We start from the raw sequence: 11,327 nt of genomic DNA on the forward strand, positions 1-11,327 counted from the left end.
TGCTGTGTCAATTCATGTGAACAAAATCGGTGTGTGTCTGAAATTTAGCAAAAATCACATTTCAATTGCTTCTGGGTCTACCTGGTTGATGTTTGACAGCATTTTATTCTACGGATGTGGCTGTGGTGTGGTTAATTGGGATTGATAATGTACAAGTTCCACAACATAAAGTTGTATAGTAAATACATTAATACATGTGTACAACAATACATGTGTACAATAATCCATTTGTACAGTGCCTTCAGAAGGTTTTCGTACACTTTGACTTAGTCCACATGTGTTGCAGCCTGAATTGAAAATGGATTAAATTGACAACAAAAAATTGTTACCCATCTACACGCATCCCTGTATCACAACCGGCAATGTTTGGGAGTCCCATAGGGCGGCGCACAATTGGCCCAGCGTCAAGGGTTTGGCCGGTGTAGGCCGTCATTGTAAATAAGACTTGCCTAGTTAAATAAAGGTTCAATAAAAAAATACCCCGTCATTACAAAGTTTATTTCAAAAATATATATATATATATAAAAAAATTAACATTTAGTATTCACACCCCTGAGTCAATACATGTTAGAATCACCTTTGGCAGTGATTACAGCTGTGAGTCTTTCTGGGTAAGTCTCTAAGAGCTTTGCACACCTGGATTATACAATATTTGCACATTTATTATTTAAATTCTTCAATCTCTGTCAAGTTGGTTGTTGATCTTTCCTAGACAGACATTTTTAGGTCTTGACATAGATTTAAGTCAACTGTAACTAGGCCGCTCAAGAACATTCAATGTCGTCTTGGTAAGCAACCAGTGTATATTTGACCTTGTTTTTTAGGTTATTGCCCTGCTGAAAGGTGAATTTGTCTCCCAGTGTCTGTCGGAAAGCAGACAACCAGGTTTTCCTCTAGGATTTTGCCTGTGCTTACGTCTATTCCATTTAGTTTTATCCTTAAAAACAACTTTAGTCTTTGCCGATGACAATGCTTGAAAATATGAAGTGGTACTAAGTGATGTTGTGTTGGATTTGCCTCAAACATAACGCTTTATTTAGGAAATAAAGTTAATTTGTTTACCACATTTTTCAATTTTAATTTAGTGCATTGCAAAAGGATGCATGTTTTGGAATATTTTTATTCTGTGCATTCTTCCTTTTCACTCTGTCATTTAGGTTAGTATTGTGGAGATCAACATTGTAGTTACTATCACAGACATTCAACTCTAACTGTTTTAAAAAGTCACCATCGGCCTCATGGTGAAATCCCTGAGTGGTTTCCTTCCTCTCCGGGAACTGTTAGGAAGGATACCTGTATCTTTGTAGTGACTGAGTGTATTGATACACCATCCAAAGTGGGGAGGACGGGCTTGTGATAATGGTTGGAGCGGAATCTGTGGAATGGTATCAAATGCATCAGGCACATGGTTTCCATGTGTTTGATGCCATTCCATTTGGCTCCATTCTAGACATTATGAGCCTTCCCTCGGCAGCCTCCAGTGAACTTCCCCATGCTCAAAGGGATATATTCAATGTCTGCTTTTTTTTTTTTTTTTACCGATCTACCAAAAGGTGCCCTTTATGAGGCATTGGAAAACCTCAATGGTCTTTTCGGTTGAATCTGTGTTTGAACTTCATTGCTCTACTGAGGGACCTTACAGATAATTGTATGTGTGGGGTACAGAGATGAGGTAGTCATTCAAAAATCATGTTAAACACTATTATTGCACACAGAGTGAGTCCATGTAATGTAATATGTTAAGCACATTTTTACTCAACTTATTTAGGCTTGTCATAACAATGGCGTTAAACTTACAGACGAGAGACATTTCAGCTTTTATTTTTTTAATTAATTTGTAAACATTTCTAAAATATAATTCCGAGTTGACATTATCGGGTGTTGTGTGTAGGCCAGTGACACAATCTAAATGTAATCCATTTTAAATTCAGGCTGTAACACAAAATGTGGAAAAAGTCTAGGGATGTGAATACTTTCTGAAGGCACTGTAGGTATTTTTCTCCACGTTGTGTTCTATCATGAAAAGTTTTCTTGACAAGTTGTTCTCTTGAGAAACAACCAGCAGACAGGATGTACATTGAGTGGCCTAATATATTGGTACCCTTGCACTTTTCTTAAATAATTCATAATTGTCTAAAATAAATTTAAAATAACTCCACACCTGGTTATTTGAATTTCCACATTGCAGAACCAAATACAATTTCAGAAAATAAATCTATTGACAAAATTATTAGCACCCAGCACTAGTACTTGGTTGCACAGCATTTGGTCAGCATAACTGCCGCTTATTGCAGCCCTCAATGAGCTTGCTGTACCTTTTCTACTGGCAACTTTGCCCACTCTTCAGCTGTAAATTGCTCCCAATTCTTCAATTTTTGATGGTCGCCTTTGACCAACTGCTGTTTTCAGATGTCGCCTTAGGTTTTCGACGGGACTCAGATTTGGACTCATTGCCAGTGTTTCTTCTTGAACCATTCCTGGGGCTTCTTTATGTGTTCTTGGGGTTGTTGTCCTGCTGGATACCCACGACCTTTGACAGAGACCTCGTTTTTGGAATCCGGGTTGAACACTGCACTCCAAAACTCCTTGATAATCTGCTGATTTCATGATGCCTTGCACATGTTCAAGGCCCCCAGTACCAGAGGCAGCAAAGCAGCCTCACAGTATTATCAAAAAAACTCTCCCATGTTTGGTTGTAGGGAGGGTGTTATTTTCTTTGAATGCTTCATTTGGTCATACATTACTGTATATATTGTTTTTCAACTGTAGAAGTAAAAAAAAAAAATACTGGAGTGAAGGGTGACAATATATTAGGCTGCAACTGTACCCAGGGGTTGCGCATACTGTCAAGACAAACCCAGAGGGTTTGCAACCTTTTATGTGTAAGAGGTTGAGACATCAGATAAGAGGAAATACATGGGAGATTAGGATGGAGGTATGGAATAGGTATATAAGGAGGCAGAGCGGAGTGAAAGAGAGCATCTGAGGCAAGTAGAGGAAAAAGGCGGTGACATTTACACACACCAGGGTAAAACCCAAATGTTTGATTCTGTAATGAGAAAATGCACCTCTTTTTCCAATGTTTTTCCACCTCTTTCTGTTTGCTTTCTCGTTTGCCTCCGTGTTCTATGTATTTCTCATTGTGTGCCGGTCGCGTGCCCCCACAGATCGTAACTCCCGGTCTCCTTTAAATATATATATATATATAATAACTTTGCTCTTTTCCCAACAGCTGAAGAGAAGTGAAGATCCCATGATGCTACTCGGGCCATCTGCCATGGTGCTCAATGGCCTAAACTCTACAGGTACAGTAGCCTGCCCTCATCATTTTAACACCACAGTGACTGATGTAGATTCTCTCAACAGAATATATATTTTGAGGGCCAGATACTCTGACCCAGATTAAGCCTAGTCCTGGACTGAAAAGCATGCTCAAATGAGAATCTCCATGGGAAGTTCTGTCTGCCCCATCAAAAAATATATAGTATAGTATACATGTAAATACTATAGTATTGACTGTATCGTTTTTGCTAACTTTACTGTAGTAATGTATACTGTTTTATTTACTGTAGTATTTACAGTTAATTATAGTATAAATACTGTCGTAAAATATAACTGTAGTCAAATCTGTCAATGTGCCCTTGAGCAAGGCACTTAACCCAAGATGCTCCTGTAAGTCGTTTTGGATAAGAGCGTCTGCTAAATTACTAAAATGTAAATGATATACTATAGCATTTAATGTATTGTTTTTGCGGATTGTAGTATACTGTAGTATTTACTGTAGTGTTTTTGTGGATATTACTGTACTATTTGTTTTATTATCTTTGATATAGAATTCGAGGCTTTCTCCTTCAGGAAACCTACTGGAGAAATACTAAGATCTAATTTTCCATAACCTGTAGGTAGGACTGGGGTCTGAACAGACCCCGGCGCTTCTGGTCTTTTCTATAACCTGTAAGGAACTCAGTATATGGTCTATACTTTGCATGTAGGTTTCCCACTTATGGGTGGAACAGATTGCGATATGGGGAATGGGCAGGGTATATGCACATAAGATACTGTAGTATTTACTATAGTTTTTTTTTTTTTATTGAGTTTTTTTCCAGACTGTAGCGTTTGTGGATAATACTGTAGTATTTACTATAGTATTCTACAGTTTACTACAACATTCTATAGTGAGTACTACATATGGTCGAGGGATACTACAGTGTGTAGTGTAGTATTTTTTCATGTTGGTGGGAAACCAGCCCTGAGAGTATATGGACGGAGCCTCTCTCTCATACACCTCCTTCTAATCTCTCCCTTGTTCTCCCCTTGTTCTTTTAGAACCTAAGCGGGTCTCTGGAAGGTCAAGGTCTTTCTCTCATGTTCTGGCCATTCTACCTGGTATAAACTTCTTCGAGGAAGAATTGGACTTTACATCTGCTGAGGTAAATTCAGACTTCTCTAAGGTTTTAGCCTACAGACCCATGTTCTCTCAGTTATTTAGGCAAGAGTCACATTGAGACCAAGGTCTCTTATCGTTAAAGGTAGACATACGGTAGTGTATCTCTGCATGATATGCAGAATTATCCAAATTTCCAGCATAACTAACTCTCAAAGCAGCAGGCTCTAGTTCAGGATATCTACACTATTGTCTTAATTTAAGTTTTAAGTTTTCAGTGTTGTGCATTAGTCTGACCCTAATTTTAAATCTATTATGATCACAACAACTCTCTCTCTTTCGCTTTCTCATGCATTCATTAATTCATTTATTTTCTCTCACACACACGTTCAGCAGAAATTCCACCTCGCATCTGGCTCGGCGGTTTTGCAGTATCTGACCCCATTCAGGTGACGATTTTAGATGGAATAGGGGCAGGTTCCCGTACACAGATTGAGTCTAGACCTGGACTAAAAATAATTATTGATGGAGATTCTATATTGAGTATGCTTTTTAATCCAGGATTAGGCTTAATCTGTATCCAGGAAACTGTCCCATTATTTATTTTTTGAAGTATTATTATTTTAAACCTTCATTTAACTAGGCATGTCAGTTAAGAACAAATTCTTATTTTACAATGACGGCCTACCCCGACCAAACCCTCCCTTAACCTGGACGATGCTGGGACAATTGTGTGCCGCCCTATGGGACTCCCGATCACGGCCTGTTGTGATACAGCCCGGGATAAAACCAGGGTCTGTAGTGACGCCTCTAGCACTGAGATGCAGTGCATTAGACCGCTGCGCCACTCGGGAGCAACTGTTCACCATTCAGAACCAGGTGGACAACAGTGTTCATGCCCCCCCAACTCCTTCTGCTCTCTCTCTCTCTCTCTCTCACACACACACACACACAAACACACACACACACACACACACACACACACACACACACACACACACACACACACACACACGATTAGAAGTATGACTGATCTCACAAGTTTTATATTGTATAGCTCAGTGGCCATGTGGTTAGAGTGACTGTCCTGAGCTTGGAAGGTTGGGGGTTTGATCCCAGGTCGAGTCATACCAAAAGGGGCCAGATTCCTCTCTGCTTGTCACTCAGCATTAAAGAAAAGGATTGGGGGTAAGGTCCTGCGATAGACTAGTGTCCAGTGGGTGTACTTGTGTTGAACGCTTCATCAAAAGCCTCACACTACAGTAGATAGGCTCATGCCGTTCTGGCTTGGACAAGGCTACGTAGCTACTTATATAGCTCAATACTCTCTAAAAGGCATTAATAATGGATAAAAACTAACTTTTTTCATTTTATCTCTCCATCTCAGAGAAAGGGGAATGGAATGATAAGCAGTGCAACCAAACCAATGACTTTCTGTGTGCCTTCAAACCTGAGGAAAGAGAGGAAATGAATGAAGGAGAAGAAGAAGAGGGGATGGTGGAATAGGGGAGTGAGAGGTTTATCTTTTAGAGTAGATGACAGATGAGCAATCAAGTGAGCCCAAAGTAAGATTTAACGAAACAACTGGTAGTGTTAGAAACTTCAAGACACATTGCATTTGAGGATCCTTTCTAGACCTATTGTCAGAAAACAGTGTGACCTAATGTATTTTCAGGAAGAATGGCGTCGATAAAAATGCTGCGTCACGTGTTTGTACTATGAAACATTATGCGATTTTTGATTAGCAAATAAAAAAAGAATACAAAAAATATTTTAATGAATCAATAATCATTGCATTACTTTATTTTGTTGACCTGGCCTTATTTAGCTATATTTAGAGAGCAGATGGGGACAAAGGGGTCAAGAAATAAAAACACAAATAAAGCCTCTTCTTATTTATAGATGGACAACCCACTGGGTTGACTTTACAGATTTAGAATTTAACCTATTACCTTTCCATTCGGTGCCCTGTTTGAGTAGTGTGCCCAAAACAGAGATCATGCGTGATATTGACTTTGCATGCGTTTTTACGCATGCTATTGATCAGAGAGAGAGAGAGAGGGATTAATCGCCCTCTGCACAACTGTTGCTCTAATCCTCCTTGAGAGGATAGGCTTAGTAAAACTACAGGTTGGAGACGCTGCTACAGCCATATTGAACAGACATTTTGTTAAAAAAAAGATTGTTCTTTTTTTATTTGATGACCATATTCTAATGGCCTACTAAATCTTTTTACAACTAACTTTGACATTTATTTTCGGCCAAGTCACTGGATGAATCAGTAGGCTATTAAATTGTAATGGTCTAATTTGGTAACCTTTTAATTAGTGGTTGTAGATTGGAATATCGCTTTTTGATAGTTTAGAGATTGTGACAGTGGCAACACAGTTTTGAAGATGAAGGACCGATTGGAACAGTTGAAGGCGGTAAGCTACGTCTTTTTATACACTTGTTCATGTTTTCATAGCCTTGCTTGCTATTAGCTTAACATATAACCGTTGCTAATCATATATAATTATATAATAGGGATGGGGGACGTATCAGATTTACTCGTTTGTTTTTGCGCACTAGATGCGGTTGGTCCGGATGAGCGGTTTGGCCATAACGTTAAAACAACTGTTTGATCCCATTTCCAGGCCTAGAAAAGCGGAAATAGCCTAGTTGAACATTGGGCTAATAAACATTAGAGCATTAATTTATTCTAGGAAGTAGGTAGGCCTAAATGGGGTGTGATGATATTCAAGCTGTACACTTGTTAATTGGTGGTGCGTTACAAAAGGAGGGGGGTGGATACATAGATGGGAACAGAAGGGTTGATTAAGGAAAGATGAAAGGATTGTTTTCTCCTCATTTCCTGCACCTCTTCCAAGGTCTCAATTTCATCGATGTAGGCTATTCATTGTAGCTCGTGTGCGCTGCAATCCTTATTGTGTCTGGTTAAAAAAAAAAAAGTAACTTTATAGTGGCTTTAAAACACGTTGTTTCACTGATGTAGGAACCGCTAAAAAGCCTGTGAGTGTAATTATCTCGCCACAAACACACCACCACAACAACTCTGTCTGTCTGTGTGTGTGTCAACAGAAAAGTGATGTGGCTGGGGACGATGTGGAGATTCCAGTGGAGAACCAAGCCTTTATGGATGACTTCTTCGCCCAGGTATTTCTGACCGTACTCCTGATGTTTGTGTGTGTGTATTTGTGTGCGTGTGTGTTCACCAGTGTGTCATCATTGCCTGTCTCGGTCTCAGATTGAGGAGATTCGCAGCAGCATCGATAAGATAGATGAGAGTGTGGCGCAAGCAAAGAAGCTGTACTCTACCATCCTCTCCGCCCCTACATCAGAGCAGAGTAAACCTCATCATTCAATCCCACTCTCTCTCTGCCCCCTCTCTCTCTCCTTCACCCTCTCTCTCTCTTTGTTGTCTCACCCACTTTATTCCCATTCCATATTGTTCATCTTTGTGGCTTGTTGATACTTCTATGTTACACCCGCTCTTTTTTCCTCTTTCTCTGTGCTCACCAGAGACGCAAGATGATTTGGAGGCAGTCACCAACGACATCAAGAAAGCAGCCGGCACTGCTCGCAACAAACTAAAGAGTCAGTAATTCTTGACTCTTTAAATAGTCGACGCACCATATCTTACCCACAGTCTTTCTGACGACCAACCGTTTTCTGACGACCAGCACAACAGTCATCAAATTGTATAAACATAGTTTTCCTGTCAAGATAAATGGTTTTTGAATGCCATGGACTCCAATGCCATAGTCATTTTTTGCTGTTGTCGTTGGCCGTAGTCACGGTAACGGTTACATGATCCCATCCCTGGCAGGTATCGAGAAGCAACTTGAGACAAACACAGAGGAACGGTCGTCAGCAGACACGAGGATTCGGAAGTCCCAGGTAACCCTTAAAAAACTAACTAACTAACCTCAACCATACCCTTAACTCTATCGGTTTGCATGTCAATCATGTCCCTGTCATTTTTCCTGTTGGAGACTCGGGTTCCATCCCCACTGGTTACCATAACAACCTCTGTACCCACCTCCACCTTTTCCCAGCATGCCATCCTGGCCAAGAAGTTTGTGGAGGTGATGACCAAGTACAACGAGGCTCAGACGGATTTTAGAGACAAGAGCAAAGGCCGCATCGCCCGGCAGCTGGAGATCAGTGAGTCTGACGTCTATGAACCTTCATAACCATGTGATAACTATGTCATAACCAGTAGTAGAGACAAGATACCTGGTGTAACTAGGGCCAGGGTTTTTTGTTCCTGGACAAGTCAATTGTCAGGAAAAAAATCAAGGCCCAAGTTACATTAAGTCGTAGATGGGAGTGCATGTTTTAACCTACCACAGACGGATTCAAACCAATACAATGCTCTTTACCAGGTCAAATACTTGGAAAATCTCCTAGTGTGGATGTTTGCTTGAATCTGCCTGGACTTAGGCAGGGTTGTCACTTTTCCTTTCTGGTTTATTAAGCCAGACAAGCTCAAACAGACACAGATAAAGTATTTGAAACCCAGATCTGCTGTTGATGGCGTGTATTAGTATAGTCTATGACAGCATTAAGGGCCTGTTATATGTTATTAACTTGTTATTAAGCCTTTCAAACATGTTATTAAGCCTTTCAAACATGTTATTAACCCTTTCATACATGTTATTAACCCCTTTCTGTGAACTCTCCACTCCACAGCGGGAAAAACAACGACCGATGAGGAGCTGGAGGAGATGTTGGAAGGAGGGAACGCAGCCGTCTTCACCGCAGGGGTAATTCTGTGTGTGTTCGTGCGTATGTGTGCATGTGTACAAGCGAGAATGTGTGTGTGTGTGTGTGTGTGTGTGTGTGTGTGTGTGTGTGTGTGTGTGTGTGTGTGTGTGTGTGTGTGTGTGTGTGTGTGTGTGTGTGTGTGTGTGTGTGTGTGTGTGTGTGTGTGTGTGTGTGTGTGTGTGTTCAAGCGAGAATGCTTGTGAGTGTGTATGTGTACAAGCGAGAATGTTTGTGAGTGAGTCTGTACAAGCAAGAATGCGTGTGAGTGTGTGTGTTAGACCGTTGTGTATATCCTCTCCTAGTGTGGGTGTTAAACAGTTGTGTATATCCTCTCGTATGTGTTTTGTAGATCATGGAGTCGGGTATATCGAAGCAGGCGTTGAATGAGATCGAGGCGCGGCATAAAGATATTGTGAGGCTGGAGAGCAGCATCAAAGAGCTTCATGACATGTTCGTGGACATTGCTATGCTGGTGGAGAACCAGGTAACCCTTCACACCTTTTAGGGTGCATCCCAAATGGCACCCTATTCCCTACGTAGTGCACTGCTTTTGAACGCTGTTTGTGTGTGCCTCTCCCAACACTCCGCCCACTCCCTTCAAAGGGCGGTATGATTGACAAGATTGAGAGCAACATGGACCAATCGGTGGGCTTCGTAGAGCGGGCTGTTGCCGACACCAAGAAAGCAGCCAAATTTCAGCAGGAGGCCCGTAGGGTGAGTGGGGCTGAAACCATAGAATTAGAATGAGTAGAATGGCCGTCCCCATTCAGGTCAATGATGCCATAATAGGTCATTCTATTTATACGGCTGCAACGTCCTGTTTATAGGTCCACTTCAGTTCGGTCCCTAGACCTATTATCTATCACCTTGGTCCATACAGGAGAAGGGATACATTGGCTTCGTCCAAAATGGCACCCTGTTACCTTCATAGTGCATTGCTCTTGAAAGTACTGCACTATACAGAGAAAAGGGTGCTGTTTGGGACATACACTAAATCTACTGTCTTATACAGGGGGTTCAGCATTCTCACTGATGCAAAGAATCTCTTAAAAACTTCAGAACTTGCAATGGCACATTGAGTCTCTAAATATTTATCGTGAGTTATGATTTCTCTCTGTGGTCAGGTCAATCTTCCCTTTTGTTTTTCTGAGTTTTTGTTTGTTCTCTTTCTTCTCTCCCTTCCCTTCATTGTTTCTTTATATTTATTCCTCCTCTTCCTCCTCTGTGTCTTCTTACTCTCTCGCATCCTCTGTCTTTCTTTGCCTCTTTCTTTCCATCTTCCGCCCTTTAGAAGCAGATGATGATCATGTGCTGCTGTGTCATTCTCTGTGTCATCGGAGGGTCCTTCCTCTACAGCTTTATCAAATAGGAAATACCGTCCGGGGAAAACTTGTTGTGAAACTGAGAGGTGTTCAAAACTCCAAACTTAAACTTTTAAATCATGTATTGATCCAGAAGGATGTTACCCTGGTCACAGATCTCTTTGTACTCTTGCAAACGCCATTCCTGTCCCTGTCAAGCCAAACGTGTGGATTTCCAAGTTTGATCAGGGCCTGGGTTTATAAAGCCTTTCAGAGTATGAGTGCAGATCTGGGATCAGTTGAACCTTTTAGATCACAATGAATAAGATTAGATCAGCACTCCTACTCTGAGATGCTTTATCAATACGGGACCAGATTAGATAACGTTAGATCCAGGTTATTCTTAGCCTGTGTTCCACATGGCACCCTATTCCCCTTGTAGTGTATAGGAAATAGGGTGCCATTTTGGATGTAGACTTAGGCTGTATTATTGGGCTCTTAACGTGATAATCACTTATGACTCTGGCCTCAGGGAAAGTTGAAGAGGAGTGTCCCAGATTACCCCCAGTCTAACCTGGGTGGATGGATCAACAGTGGTCACTCTGTCTGTCAAGAGATGCATACAGCGCTACTCAGAGGAGATACACTTCAGTCCGGCTTAAGGCCTTCCACCCTTTCGTCTTCTCTCTCCCTCTTGTCTTTTTCTCTGTCTTTCTCTCTCTCGCTCTCACACACACACACACTCTCTCTCTCCCTCTTTTCCCCTCTCTCTCTCGTTCCTCTTTTCAGGCATGCTTCTCCCCACAGCTCCTTTTCCCACTTCAGGGATTTGTGTCAATTAGCTTTGGTAGTGTGGCACCTTAATAATCTAA

At 41.2% G+C, this 11,327-nt stretch overlaps 1 protein-coding gene across 1 annotated transcript; it reads left to right on the forward strand.

Annotated features, from left to right (window-relative positions):
• The first annotated feature begins 99 nt into the window (after positions 1-99).
• stx3a (syntaxin 3a) lies at positions 100-11,217 on the forward strand. The gene is given in 13 exon segments (XM_055909546.1): positions 100-3,305; positions 4,327-4,430; positions 4,778-6,810; positions 7,466-7,540; positions 7,632-7,731; positions 7,907-7,981; positions 8,214-8,284; positions 8,443-8,551; positions 9,080-9,153; positions 9,504-9,638; positions 9,758-9,868; positions 10,988-11,056; positions 11,058-11,217. Coding segments are annotated over 11 exon segments (909 nt in total). The 5' UTR covers positions 100-3,305; positions 4,327-4,430; positions 4,778-6,780; the 3' UTR covers positions 11,118-11,217.
• Positions 11,218-11,327: the final 110 nt, after the last annotated feature.

The sequence above is a fragment of the Salvelinus fontinalis genome, chromosome 42 (assembly GCF_029448725.1).
Source record: "Salvelinus fontinalis isolate EN_2023a chromosome 42, ASM2944872v1, whole genome shotgun sequence".
In the NCBI taxonomy this organism is placed as follows: Eukaryota; Metazoa; Chordata; class Actinopteri; order Salmoniformes; family Salmonidae; genus Salvelinus; species Salvelinus fontinalis.